At 40.1% G+C, this 15457-nt stretch overlaps 2 protein-coding genes across 2 annotated transcripts in view; one reads left to right on the top strand and one right to left on the bottom strand.

Moving 5' to 3' along the window:
• Positions 1-3913: 3913 nt before the first annotated feature.
• Positions 3914-5653, bottom strand: cldn5a (claudin 5a). Its single transcript, XM_088994008.1, has one exon. The coding sequence runs from the start codon at positions 5483-5485 to the stop codon at positions 4838-4840; it is 648 nt and encodes a 215-aa protein (XP_088850134.1). The 5' UTR covers positions 5486-5653; the 3' UTR covers positions 3914-4837.
• A 1638-nt stretch (positions 5654-7291) lies between these two features.
• The window catches only part of LOC148898973 (septin-2), a 35733-nt gene continuing 27567 nt past the window's right edge, over positions 7292-15457 (top strand). Inside the window, exons 1-3 of the mRNA XM_088994007.1 lie at positions 7292-7393; positions 10995-11202; positions 12642-12717. Coding sequence (XP_088850133.1) covers positions 11088-11202; positions 12642-12717 — 191 coding nt within the window. The 5' untranslated portion in view covers positions 7292-7393; positions 10995-11087. The remainder of the gene's footprint in view (positions 7394-10994; positions 11203-12641; positions 12718-15457) is intronic.

The raw sequence follows: 15457 nt of genomic DNA, 5'->3' as shown, positions 1-15457 counted from the left end.
ATGGCAGGAATGTCTTCTGGCCGCTTCTTTTATTCGGACCATCCATACGACCACATTATAGCTTGTGGTAGCCTAGCAACAGCAGGTTCTGTCTGGTTACCATGGAGAATGTCCTTTGAGTGATGTCGCTTGGCCCTATTTGCCTTGCCTCCTCATTGGAATGAGGCCTTTTTTTTTGTTCTTGTGGTAAAGTACCCCTCCACCCCGCAACACACACACACACACTACGTGCGCTTCATCAACCTCTCTGCAGTGACCAAATCTGTGGAACTAACAATGCGACAAAAACAGACCAACCAAGGAAGTCTTTGTGTGGTAGCTGGGTGTGTTTTTGAATTATTCCTGAATAACAGAAATATTTTTTGGTTTTGTTTCTCATCAAATAGTTTACCTCTTTTCCCAAGTTGTTTCATTCTCTTTTTACAACAAAAAATGACTAGCCCCACGTGAATCTATTGAAATTATTGCACATAGTGTACCAAAAATCACTCTCTTCTGAATTTTTTTCTGTTATACAGTGATACCTTGGCTTACAAACTTAATTGGTTCCCAGATGGAGTGTGTAAGGCAAAAGGTGTGTATCCCAAAAATTACTTTCCCATAGGAAACCATTAAAATGAGAATAATCCGTTCCCAGGTAATTTTCTACTTTATAATTTTCTAAGCCTTAAAACTATGCAAAATATACCTTATTTTATGCATAATAAATGTGCTGTGGTATTATAATTAATGAAATCAACTTGTACTGTATAATAAAGTCATTTTATTTATCTTTGTGATGGTCGTTGATGGCTTGATGGAATGGAGTGGCCGGTTTCATCAGCATTAAACACTTGATGAGGAACGTAACCTTCTTCTTTCACCATCTTGAGGAATGATCCCTTGTAGGTGCTTTCTCTCTGATAATTGAATCTAGTTCCTCATCAATTGTGTTCTGTTTAGCTGGGTTGATAGCTTTTTGCATCAAGTGTACAGATGGCTTGAGCGGGTTGTTTGTGGAGCCTGATTGATGGGATATTTTAACCTTGCAGTCTACACTCTGCCTTTGAACTATCAAAGTTAAAACTCTCACTGTAGTCTGCCTGTCTCTTTAATGTTCAAACCACTTCCCCTCACTGCTGCGTTCTTGACCAATCACGTGGCTTTAACTGAAGACCGGGGGTGGGAATAGTGGACAAAAACAGTCGGCTGCCATTTTGTTGTTAGAAGAGCAGGCTCGTTTGCGAACGACACATCACTCATTGAGGCAGCTCCGTGTACGAAAAAAGTTTGTATGCCAAGGTAAAGTTCGTATACCAAGGTAAAATTTTCATAAATGTAACATTCGTAAACCGAAAAGTTTGTAAGCCAAGGGGTTCGTAAATCGAGGTATCGCTGTATTTCATTTCAGACAGACATTGCATCCCCAGTTGAGTTTACTCAGCGCTTTTATTATTTATCATTTTATTTATGGTTTCAGTTTTCTTTTAATTGTAGAGTGTCCTTGGGTGCTTTGAAAGGCGCTTGTAAATTAAATGTATTATTATTATTAGGAGCCAATCACCTATTGTCAGTTTAGGCCAAATAATGTTTGTAAACTTTTGCCTGAACACCATCCAGTTAAGAATCTTTCCTGCCTCCGGTTGACTTTTTAACTCGACCACATCAAATACAACATTTCAATTAAAGTTTTTCACCATGTAGAATCATTTTTTTCATGATACACTGCTATAATAATAAACATTTTCTTTCATGAATAACAGTCATCTCTCTTTGTTGTTGATTGCTGATGGCTAGTAGATTGGTGTAATGGTGAGGTGGGTGTATATCGACTTCAACTCAAATCAAAGTCACCACGTATTTGGATTCATGCTACTAAGCATTCTACTAAGCACGCTATTAACTAATTCACTGCCAGACGTGCAAAGAAATGTGTCCACTCCAGTGCCAGGGTTTTTGTCATTTTCACTTGAATTTCAGGACCCGCAGAATATTGAATTTTAGGACTACATCAACATTCAATACAGCGTTAGAAACCTTAGACGTTCTTCTTTCATCAGAAAAAGAGTTAATTCCTCAATTATATGGGAATGTAGTTATATGAGCTTGAAATGATTTTCTTCTACTTGCACTATGTACAGTTTTGTTTTTTGTGTCTTTTCACCCCTCCGCCCCCCATCCCCTTGCACTGTGTACAGTTTTTTCCCTTTCGAATTGCTGCTGTGGAATGCAGATTTCCCCATTGTGGGACTATTAAAGGCTTTCTGATTCTGAAAATGAGGGCAGATGTCTAAAATACAATTCAATACATACATATTGGTTTATATAGCGCTTTAAAAACAGCTGAAGCTGAAACAAAGCGTGAACGTGGAAAAGGGGGAAATTCTGCCCCCTTGTGGAAAAGAAAAAAACATTGCCAGAGGCCATGCCAAGTGTTTTATCGGCACCCAAGCATGAAAAAACAAAACCTGAACTAATTCGGGAATGGCGCTCGATGTCATGTTTTCAATTCCTGAATAAATTCGTAAATGGCAGTAAATGAGTTAACACCATAAAACTTAAAGACTTGCCGTTGAGTGTACAGTGAGTTGGTATTGTTCTCGAAACTGCCATTTACACCAGTGTCAACAGGAAGTTGTAAAACTGTAAAAGAGCCATCACTGGAACTGTGTAAACCCCCTCCCATTCCCACCACCACCTCCTTTGACAACGTGTTAACAATCCATCCATGCATCCGCTGTCCAAACAGTTTAAAAATAATGTTATTAATTTACATTCATTGACAAAATGTCAATGTTTTTAAAAATTGCTCAAAATGAAATTAACTTTAGGTTAACTCATTCACTGCCATTCACAAGTTTATTTGTGAATTGAAAATATGATGTTGATCGCCATTCCCGAATTTGTTCGGGTTTTGGGTTTTCTTGCTTGGGTGCCGATAAAGCGCTGGCCACGGCCTCTGGCAATGTTTTTTTCCCCTTCTTTTTTTCCAGCTTCAGCTGTTGTTAAAGCGCTATATAAACCTATATGTATTGCATTGTATTTTGGACAGCCACCCTAATTTCAAAGTCATATAAGTACAGACATAGAATTTAAGAATTAACTTTTTTTGATGAAAGAAGAGAGTCTAAGATTTCTTACGTTGCATTGAATGTTTATGTCGTCCTAAAAGTCAATATTCTGTGAGTCCTGCAATTTGAGTGAAAATGACAAAAACCCTGGCACTGGAGTGGACACATTTTTGCACATCGTCTGGCAGTGAATGAGTTAAGAATTGAGATATATATTTTATTGTAACAGAGGTTAATTGCTTGTATTCTCTCCCATCCTCTGTGAAAAGTGCAGCTGTGCTATTGAGTCACCTCCCACTCGACTGACTGTATGCGTTGCCATATGTTCAACTTTGAAGGGAGCATATGACCTGCTAAGACTCTTAAGTGAGCAGCACAACAAGTATGAATAAGCTTTTGGAATTTAATCACACTTTCAACACGGGAGGCTAGTGTAGGGGGTCGGGGGCTCGGCATCGAAAACTTGGAGGATTGAACCGTTGCCTTCACTTTTTTTTCTTGCAATTTCAACTCATTTGCATTTGCATTCTTTTGTATTAAAATGGCCGCCTAATGAATGCGGTGACTTACGAGGAAACCGTTTCCAGCAAGTTCTCTACAGTCTTAATTTGAAGCCTTTTCACTGGAAGTGTGAGTGTGGAGAGAGAGGGGGTCTTGCAGTGGGCGGGGTGGTGGGGGTTGCGGAGCATTGTGAGCTGAACAGCAGAGCCCTCCTCGAGCTGAATGGGCATTGTCATCTGGATTTCTGTGGATCACTAAAATACTTTCTCCCGCTGTGCATGGGGGGGTGCATGCACAGTGGGTATGGGAAGTTTTTTATGTTGTTTTTTTTTTTTTTTTTTGCATATGAACACACTGATGAATCCAGACAAATATAGTAAGTTTAATCTTCATAAAAAGGGAAACAATATTGCATCTTTCTTACACACGAATCATTACATCAAACAACAAAACCAAACAATTCAGGAACTTAAGAAATGAATTGAGAGTTCCTGCAGTGGTCACGATGCCAGCAGGTGCTTGGAATAGCACACAAAAAAATGTCCCAGTCATCAATCCCAACATATCAACAAAAAAAAAGTTACTTTTTAAAAAAAAATTATATAATTAGCACGTGTGTCTAAAAAATGTTCTAGGACTGGTGTTATAAAAGATATAAAAAGATATATTTCAAACCCAATTAATATGTTTTCTTCTTTGAAGTAATTCCTTTGGATAACAGCCACACCATCTGTTTGTTGAAGGATTCTTGAAGGATCTTCATCGCGGTCATCATTTTAATGTCATTCACATCTTCAAAGCAGGTTTCTAAGATCTTGGAAAAGAAGAAGTTGTATAGACAAGGCCAGGACCTCTTCAAAGCAGATCAAAGCAAAAAAAAAAAAAACACACACAAAGGCGTGGGGGTTTGTGTCATATTTTACGTTATAAATATGTAATTTTCAGTCCTGCAACTTTTCTGTTTACATCTCTTACACATGTTTTTATGTCATCATTTAATGGAGTGCATTTTTTTTCTTAATGACTGTACAGATTGGCAGGCAAAGCATATGTTGAGCCAATGGCATGAGTTCGTCTACAAAAAAAAAAAATCATGAACATTGACAAAAAAGTTTACAAAAAAAAAGCATGTTCCGAACAAAGATGCTGGACTCCTTTTGTCGGTTGTAGTTTGAAAGATCCAAAGGAAGCGGGTGAGGGTAGGGGGTGGGGGGTCCTGATAGGAAAAACATGTTCCAGCTTATTGGAAAAAAACAAAGGTAGGTGTTAAAAAAGTCCAAGTGGCGCTACACATAATTCCGTTTGTCATAGTCCCCGTTCGGCGTGGCTCTCTTGGTGGGAGCGTATTTGACCGAGTATCCCGCGTTCCCGCCGGACGGGCAAGAGCAGCACAGCATAGCCCCTCCGATCAACAGAAGCGCGGTGGCCGCCCAGCCGATGTAAAGAGCGGCGCCGATCTCCCGTTTCTTGGAACCGGGCACCTGCGGGTTGTAGAAATCCGAGATGATGTTGTTGGCCATCCAGCACAGGGGCACCAGAACGAAGAAGCCGCTGATGATGTAGATCACTCCGCCGGCGTTCACCACCCGAGCTTTGACGTATTCGTTGCGGATGCAGTTGGTGCACTGCGCTCCGGCAATCACCACCATGAGCCCCAACACGCCCATCACAGACGAGATGATGGTGAGCGCCCGGGCCGCTTGTAGATCATGGCTGAGGGCGAGAACTGAATCGTGCACCTTGCACTGCATCTGGCCGGTGCTTTGAACCACGCACGACATCCACAGGCCGTCCCAGATGGTTTGCGCCACCACGATGTTGGCCTCGATGAACGCGGTTACCTTCCACATGGGTAACCCGCACGCCACCATCACCAGAAGAGAGCCGACCACGCACAGCGACAGTCCCAAAATCTCCAACCCGGCCGATACCATATTCGCTTTTTTTTTCTTCTCTCCAATCAGGTCCAAAAACACTCGTCAAACTCTCTTTCTTCCTGCTTTCTCTTCGCTTTGAAGTCGTTTGTGTCTCTATAGTCGCTTCTTATTTGCGCATCTCTTTGCACCTCCGTTCCTTTGTGCGAGTGCGAAAACAACTGGACTCGCAGCTTCACCGGACCATCGATGTTTTTTATGTGGGGCGGGGATGTGTGAAAGTCCGAGTGGAAACTTCGTTCCAATCAGCTGCAGCCGCATCTTAGACGGCCAATAGGAGGGCAGGGAAGTTGTGCGGGGGGATGAATCAAAGCGGGCCAGCGCGCTTTGTTCGTTTGAACACTTATTTACAATTGGAGGGGGGCACGAAAGAGCTTCCAGTACAAATTCACTGGTTTGCTCGGTCAATGAGTTTTTGATGCTGTTTTTAAAAAGAATACACAGTAATATAATTACACAATTGTACTTCGACCCCCTCAGCCATAATAATTAAGGACGGTATGAATATTATCTTTTAGGGACGGTGTGTTGGTGAGCGTTTCTGACGTCATCATCAAATGTGAAAAGTACAACGTAACATTTCAGATGAAAGACCAAAGGAACATCAATCATCCATTTTTTTATCTGAACCCCTCATAGTCGCAGGGGTCACGTAGGTGCTGGTACATCTTCCAACCGCCTTTGGGGTACAACCCGGACATCTGCACCAGTTGATCACCGTGGAAAAAACAACCAAATACAAGGGCATTAAATGCTTTCCACTGACACTCATTTTTTTAAAAACAGCATACTATACAAAACAAAAACAGTTTGAATGTATATTTTTAACACATAGTGTAACTTTACTTAACTAAAACTCAACAATGCAATGTAATTTACAGCGAAATAATCCCAAACTATTCAAAATAGTTTCAAATTTAACATAAAACATGGATTTTACTTGACAGTCATTCCAAAATAACTTGTGGTAAAAAAAAAAAAATATACAGTACAGTCAAACTGTCAATGGAAAGCATTTAATTGGATTGGATATGCCTTTATTAGTCTCACAGTGGAGAAATTTACATTTCGCAGCAGCAAAGTGATGAAAGGAATGAAAGTAGAAAAACAAAATACATGAGTTGCTGGAAAGGCAGCCACTCTCGCGGCCCCGTCTTGAAGTCAAAATAACAAAAAAAAACTAAATAACAAATAATATGACAGAATAGAGACAATATGACAAAACAAAGACACAGAGAGACATTCATTCTTCAGGACTTGCTGTACCCTCTTTGTGATGACATGAAGCAGTTCTAGATGAAAGAGGAGAGGATCAAAGCCTTTTTAATGCCTTTGTATTTGGTTGTTTTTCCAGTTTACATAGTTTTTTCAACTATTTTATCAGCACCCATTACAAATCTATTATTAAAATTAAATAATTATCTTGGTGGTATAATTTTAACTTTTTTTTCGCCCAAATCAATCTTAAGAACCTGTGCCGAAATACACAAAAGCAATGGATTTTGAACTGATGTTGTGGAATAAAACAAATACAACTAAAAGATGTCCACAAACATTTCCGCGTAAAACTGTTCATACAACTGTCAACTTTAAACCAAGTATTACGATGTAAAGATAAAATTTGTGTTTTGGATGTGCGTCGCCAAATTCCCGAAGAAATATTGGATAAGTACGAAAAACTTGTACAGGACATGCAAAGAAACTGGAACACTGCGGCCGCCATGTTAGATCCAACTTTGTACGGTGTGTTATGGACAGCAGAGCCATAATGGCGCCTGGAGCGACTAGCCAACACAGGCGGGTAGAGGGGTGGTCTTTTTGCGAGCGACTTCCGCGTCTCCTTTCCTGGCTGGGACAACGGCTTCAAACGAAACTCTCTTTGTTTACTAACTTTATCTCAAAGTTCAGGTAAGTCGTGAAGGCGAGTGATTTCGTGTGTGTATTTTGTTAACCACGAGTGTGAAAAGAGTTGTAAAAAAAGAAAAGAAAAACGAGGGTCACAGTAGAAGTTGGCTGGCAAAATGACAGCAATAGTCGAAGAAACAACTGTTGCTGGTTTAAGTCGTTACGTTTACACCAATAAGGTTGTCTGGCGCTTATTATGAGTGTCGTCAGTTAATATACACCAAAAGACAGTTGCCGGCACATTTTGAATGCTAATCGAAAATGTGCATGTCTACAATGTCCGTGTCTCTGTCAGTCAAACTGGGTGTGGTTGACACCCACTGTTGCAGAGGCCACCACCAAAGAGTGGTGAAGGCCCCTTCAATACTTAAAATATACATGCTAACATAAGACGAACCTCTTTAAAACCAAGTTCAGTGTGATTATTGCTTTGCGTTTGATTCAGTTGTGACTAGTCCAAGATGTCCACACACTAAAAACAAAGAGTATGAAAAAGAGTACATATTAGATGCAATTGGCATCCTACTCACACAGGCCTGCACAGTTAATCCAGTTTTAATCGTGACTACAAATTTAGCAGCCACAATTAACTCGATTATCATCAATATATAGATTTGAAATATGGGCTCTGCTGTGGTTGTAATGAAACATGTTTTTTTACAGTACAAAACAAGGACAACAATTTTGCACAACCAACAACTAAACAAGGTTCACACACTCAATCAATCGAAAATAAACAATTGACATAACAAACAAAAAATAAAAGACACTAAAGTGTTCACATGACAACAAAAAATATTTAGAAATGTCAGTAAAGATTAGAATCCAGATAGTCTTCATCTCGACCTAAACATTTATTTTGAATTTTCTACCTTTCTATATACAGTGGGAACTTAGCTTATGAACTTAATTGGTTCCCAGACAGAGTGTGTAAGGTGAAAAGTGTGTATCCCAAAAATTAATTTCTCATAGGAAACCATTAAAATGAGAATAATCCGTTCCCAGGTCAGCTTCAGCTGTTGTTAAAGCGCTATATAAATCAATGTGTATTGTATTGTAAAACTGCACAGTATGCGGTCATGTGAAGAGAAAACACTACTGTACATAAATGACACATTCACACATCTAGTGCACTGTCCTCCACAAGGCTTTTCAAATGACCCTGCCTATAACAAGTTATTATTAAAGGCGCCGTTAACCCGACGCCTCATTCGAAAATAGGCGTCCAGAGAACTCATTTTGATCCCATTGTCCTGCTTTATACACAACGGTGGGGAAAACCACACACGATTGTCCTTCTAAATCAGTCCCACATAAAAGCTTAATCTACAGTCCATTCAAATCATCGACTTTCACACGTTACCCGGCAAATCCCCTCTTGTGTAACATTCCTCCTTTCTAGCATCTGATTAATCCGTGACCTTTGATTGTAAAGTGGCGTAAATGTAAATGTCTTCCTCCACGATAACTGGAGGAAACAATCATGTATTTTCATTGTCCCAAATATGGCATAGGGCCACTATTGAGGAATTATCATCCATCTGTACTTATGTTATTTAGTCAGTACAAATGTGCAAATGTACTTTCCTTTCTCACTGAGATGTAATCTCTGTCTGTCAGGTGGCCTCCCCTTTTTTTGTTGTTGCAACTATTTAGCTTTTGACGTAGACCGATGCGCTGTTGCAAGGACAACAGGTTAGCATAGTGAAAGATGTCTTGAGCTTGCTACTTCACCGCTCTCTGACCTTTCTCCTTCCTACGACCTGAACACCGAGCGGCACAGGAGCCCTAAGAAAGACATCTGTCTGACATTACGAACTACATAGGGGAGGCATCCTCCTGCTTGGCAATGTGGTGTGAATGGACAAACAACTTGATTCATGTTGACTAGAAGTACTCTTGCACTAGCGAATGCTGTTCTTACACAATTCAACACTGTTTTTCATTCGTTCTATTTTTTGTTTTTCAAATTAGAACTTCTAGTGGATATTTTGTCGTAGTGAGTGATGTTTCTGATCTGAGTTTCTCCCACATTGCAAAAAAAATGAGCCTATTTAGTTAAATGAAAACACCAAATTGTCCATAGGTTACAGCAAGGGTGTCAAACTCGATTTTTGCCGCAGGCCACATTGTAGTTACGGTTTCCTCTAGGGGGCTGTTATGAAAATGGATGAAGCTATTAGAATGTTTCAGCCCCTCCACATATTACATATAGAGTGCACAACAAATTGACGAATAACACATTTTCAAATCGGAAGTCAAAAATAATGACTGTGATTGTGGTTTTCATACGACAATTTGAAATTTTGGTTCGGACTTTAACTAGCATCATGGAACTTGACATACTTGCTTTTGTCATGTTCAGATTCGGCAGCAGGTGGCAGGTTTGTGCTTTTCAAGCTTGTAAACACACCTGCTGCCATTCTCCTAATTATTCATCGGAGTATTTAAGGAGTGTCATTCTGTAATTTGTTTGCCAGTGAATAATTTGCCTTGCCACTGCTTGCGCCCCAGGCTTGGTATTTGGATACAGTGAGACCTCAACTTACGAACTTAATTGGTTCCCAGACAGAGCGTGTAAGGCGAAAAGTGTGTATCTAAAAAAAATTCCCATAGGAAACCATTGAAATGGGAATAATCCGTTCCCTGGTTTCCATAAAATATACTTATCAACTAAATAAGCCTTAAAACTACACACAACATACCTTATTCTATGTATAATAAATGTGCTATTGTATTGTAATGAAAGAAATACACTGCATTGTATTATAAAGTCACTTTATTTACATTTGTGATGGTCATTTATGGCTTGATGGAATGGCGTTGGAGGTCGAAGGTCAAAGGGAATTGCTGTTTGGAAAGAGGCACATTACATGAGTACTGTAATTAAAGAAATAAATTGTGCTGTAAAATAAAGTTTTATTTACCTTTTTGATGGCTTATAGAAGGAGAGTCACCTTCTCTGGTGGTTCTTTTTTTTCTTTGGAGACTCCTCATCATTTTTGCTGATTAAAAACCTCTTAATTGACACCTGTTGCTTTCTGACTTGTAAGGTCTTACGAAGCTGAGGCATCACATTATTGTTCATCATGTTGATGATTGTCATAGCCACAGTCTTTTCTGAATGGAACTGTTCGGTAAAAGCCTGCACATCATTCCACTTTGCCAACATTGCCTTTATGAGCTCACTTGATGCTGCAGCCATCTCCCCCTCAGATGTTCTCGAACCATCCGTCACTGGCTTTAAAATCCTCAATAAGCGCCGAACTTCCAGGTTGGCGCATGGCGATATCGGCGTGAATTGGCCGTGCTTTCTCGCATAAAATAGCTTTAGTCACGCTGTCGCCGGATAGCTGCTTTTCGTTAATCCAAATTAACAGAAGTTTTTCAACTTTGTCGATTGCCCGAGACCGTCGCTTTGAGAGCACGGAAACGCCTTTTGCAACAGACGCACCTTTGATGGCTTTTCTGTTCCGAAGAATGGTAGCAATGGTTGACTTAGCATAGCCGTGCTCGGCCACTAAATCACACAAACGCACACCTCGTTTGTGTTTTTCAATTATCTCCTTCTCAGCGACGGTGATTTTATTTTGTGTCTTTTTAGGCTGAACACGAGCCTGTGGTGGGTTTTTTTGGGTCCCATCATAGTAAAATTATCAGCAAAAAGCAGCAAGTAGGCGATCGACGTGTGCATTCAATGAGAAGGGGTGTGGAAAGTAGTGCCGGCTGGAGCGCTGTTCGGTCGTGTGCTTCCGCTGAAGATCACTCCGCCAGATCCGAAGGTCGTGTGCTTGATGGACCAGCCGTGGTGGGTGTGTATTATGAAAATAGTGCTTATTATAAGGTTTAATTTTCATAAATTTGACAGTCGTAAGATGAGGTCTCACTGTATTTTCTTCTTGTCATACAGACGCTCCCCACATTATGAACGATATACGTTCTGAGCGGTCGTTCGTAAAGTGTATTTGTTCGTAAGTTGCTTCAGTGCTATATTTTGTATGGGATGTATGTTTAAATCAAACACTGGACGGGAAGTATAAAACTCAGACTCTGTAACAGTCATAAAGTAAATTTACACCAACTTTTGTACGACGACATATATCCTTGAGTGTTCAGTAAGCCGTTATTGAAGCTGTTGGCGCGTAATTACTGAATTACGTGCCAGCAACCATTACTTTTTGTTGTGCATTGCGTCCTCCTGGAGCGTCAACTGGGAAGAGGGATTTCCTCCATGCCCACATACTCTACACAGCAAGCGAGCTCAGTGGCTCCGGGCCTGAACTTGTTTTTCGTAACTCGAATGTTCGTAAGTTGGGGATCGTCTGTAGTTGTTCTTGTAGCTCTCGGTTCATTGTGTTTATGATTCCTATTGTAGTTATTTATCTTTCTGTGCATTTATGAATTGGGTACTTCTAATTTGGTTTTGTATACCCTTGTTTGTTTTATCTCTTCACATTTGTGCGAGTGGTTTTTGTTTTCGCATAGTTTATATGTCCTGGTCCTTATTTTACCAGCGCTTTGAGTTGATTTTTGTCTATGCATATTTACATACCGGATTAAACATTTTCGTTCTGTACGCCTGTCTCCGTCTTCTATTTTGGGCACGAGCTACTTACTTCGCTCCTAAACGAAGCAAGACTTCTCTTTGCTTTGTTTGGACGTGACAGATTTTCTTTCTTGGGCCGAATAAAATAATGTGATGGGCCAGATCTGGCCCCTGGGCTTTGACTTTGACACCTGTGGGTTCGATCTTGAGGTTAAATCCTGAGATTTCATTCGATTACCAGTCCACGGTGTAATCTACATCTCATCCAAAACCAGATATAATAGACCTCATATCACCTGTGAACCTGGAAAAAATATTTGTTATCACTATGTAACGCTACTAAAGTATATTCCAAACAGTGTAGATTTTTTTCTTTCTTGCGGAAACAGCGCGCCCATTAGGTAAATGCTAAGGGAGCCCTGGAGGATAGAAGGGCGGCGGCGCAAAAAGCAATCTTACCTTCGGAGGGGGGCCACATTGGGTCGGAACAACTTTGGGCTCATGACACAATGCATTGATTTGGTTAGCTCCGTAAATAGCGTGAAACAACTCCAGGACCGCAGTGAATTCAACCAAGCAAAACAAGACAGAGTACAATGCTGTGTGCGGACAATATCTGGAAACAAGCAACACAAATGTCTTTAAATCCTCTTTCTGTCACAACTCGCTGCACTTTTTAAAGCTGCTTTTCCTTCCATTCTACAGGGTTCCAAGTCGGACACAAACCAGCAGGACTGAATTATTCTTCAGACAAATCAAGGTCCTTTAAGTGGTTTGAAAAGTAAGAAACGACTCAATTTATTAAAAAAAAACATCTACAGTGACATTGACACATACAGTTTTGTAAATAGGTGTGGAATAAAAAAAATGTGCACCACAAAAATTACTGTTTAAGCGCATTTTTTACAGCTTCAGCTGCTGTTAAAGTGCTATATAAATCAACATGTATTGTATTGTATTATATTGTTTATTACCGCAGACAGTTGTGAGTCTCCTCTCCCTTGAAGCAGATGTATGCCACTGTATGAATTTTGTAGGATTTGCCACCATAAATATTAAGCAACTTCAACATTGACTACGTTCAGTTTGAGGATTAAAACAACGGCCTGGTCTCCAGGGGCCATTTCGCTTTTGTGCTTTACCTGCAATTCAACAGATATGTCACATACAGAACCTTTAACATGGTACTGTTAGTTACACCCCTTTCTGCACAACATTAGTACAAGCCAAGAATCCACCCCTACAATGAGAAGGAATTTGCTAGCAACCAAACAACAGACTGTAGCAGGGATGCATTTAGGCCGCGCCCTTGCGACATTCACGCATTTTGACAGCCACTGGCGCAACTTTGGAACTCCACTGCGCCACCACCGACACAAGTCTATTACGATTAGCGCATATTGCTACGTGATCTGCGCCACATATGACATACTTCTGTTAAAATAGCTAAAGAAACACATTTAGTGAAACAGCAATTGAAAAGTGTTCGTTTTCCTTCAGAGGTTTTAACTTTAGTCGTCTGCCATCTTGCCTTTCCGATATCTAGCCGTAATCAGCTCGTATTTGTTTTGGTGCGTTCCAAAGTCGTGGTCTTGGATATCTCGAGCTTTTCCGTTATCTGCCGGAACCTGCCGGATGGAATATTCCTTTACCCATGGTGCATTGCATTATTTACATCAAACATGGCGGATGGTTGCAAGGTGGAGCGTGAGAACAGGAGTAAAACTATAAAAGACATTAAAACAGGAAGCAAACAAACTTATTCTCATGTTTTAAGAAAAAAATTAGATAAATATGCAGAGGGTAGTGACAATTCGTTGCAGCAAACTGCTGTTCATGATTCAAATTTAGTGGATAATGGGAATGATTTCAGAGCTGCTGCAGCAAATTGGAAATCTTCAAAGCAAATAAATTTGTTAAAGTAGACATTAGTAAGAAATATTGTGCTAAGTCTGTTCTCTGTCTTGTCTGTAATACCATAAAATATCAAAATAGCACATTTTTGATTGTGTGGTAACTAAAGTGAGCATAGCCACTGTGAAGACACAAACATCAAAACACACTGACTTACAGTATGTCATGCTACATATACCAAACGTCCTCGGTCTGTCTAGCTGGTTAGCTGGCTATCTAGCTGGCTACCTAGCAAGCTATCTATTGGCTATCTATTAGATAGCTAGCTAGCTTTCTATCTATTTGAGTTACTTCCAGGTGTGTAGCTGCCGCTGCTCACCCACAGAAAAACAGAAAATCAGAATCAGAATCATCTTAATTGCCAAGTATGTAGAACACACATGGAATTTGTTTCTGGTCGAACACGCTGCACTAGTATCATCAGCAAAAAAATTGCAAAGAGGCACTATTATTATTATTATTATTATTATTATTATTATTATTATTATTGTTGTTGTTGTTGCCATTATTATTAAGAACATCGAAAATGTTTATTTTCTGTATGAATACATTCTTTGACTTTAATTTATTATTTGAATGAATACATTTTGGTTTATTTCAACCAGTTTTGTATACTTCAGCAGTGTAGTTAAATCGGGCACCATCAATTTCAGAATTTGGCCCCATTTTCAGACCCAAAGAAGCCAACTGGTCCCCTTTTTTATTTCCCAGATGCATCCCTGCAGCAGCAGGTCAAACTGCACAACTCCCCACAAACATTTCTACAAATCAAGTACATACGTAGACCGTTTCCAGGTTTTGAGGTAGACTGTTTTTAAAACATCCTGGAATTCTGACACACTTTGATAATCTAATCACAGAGCGTAAAGACTCACGGTTGTAGTCACGGTAAATGTCTAATGCTGTTCCTCAAGTATATTTTTGGAAGTCCCTTGTCCATCTGCACTTTAATCTACTACCCGAGATTAGTTTCACATTTAATCATCGTTAGCATTCTTCATGATGCTTGACAGCAGCTGCATGGACCAGACTGTCAGGATATCACTTTGTTGCGATATGACTCCCCGCTTGTTTCAGTCATTTCCGATCATGCCCCCATAACCATAAAGGGTCCATCCTGAACTTTAAACTCAATGTTTATGTTCTGAAGAGGCCCGGTGGTTTCCTCGTGGTTGAAAGGCTTTCCCATCCCGCCTATTGTGGAACCTTTTCCTGCCCTCTGCGCTCATATTTTTAAGTGTTGCTAAAACCACGGCTTATAGACTAATATCACGTCTTTATTACTTTTGTCCACCTCCCCTCGAAGCCTCCCCCGGAAAAAGTAATTATTTATAATCCGCCCCCTCCCCCTATCAACAAGTGTGTCTTTACCTGTGCCAAACATCTCTTTGTCCTGTGTTTGTTTAATAGGGTAACTGCAGGGTTCCCATGATATGTTGCCAGATAAAAGACTATTTTGTGTCTTTACAGTGTAGTATTACTAAAATAAATATGAAGTACGGCTCTAGTGTTTATCCATTTTCCACTTCAGGACCTTCACAGTTTGTCCGGAGGGAGGATAGAGCTCCTTGGACTAGTCCATTAATAAAAAGAAACAACAACTGTAA

This window comes from Hippocampus bargibanti, linkage group LG04 (assembly GCF_051943395.1).
Source record: "Hippocampus bargibanti isolate YZ-2025 linkage group LG04, ASM5194339v1, whole genome shotgun sequence".
NCBI classification, from domain to species: Eukaryota; Metazoa; Chordata; class Actinopteri; order Syngnathiformes; family Syngnathidae; genus Hippocampus; species Hippocampus bargibanti.
This window is presented reverse-complemented; position numbering and strand designations above follow the sequence as displayed.

Excerpts from the sequence above, each read along its gene's own strand:
- cldn5a (XM_088994008.1), bottom strand. The coding sequence starts at position 5,485 with ATGGTATCGGCCGGGTTGGAGATTTTGGGACTGTCGCTGTGCGTGGTC.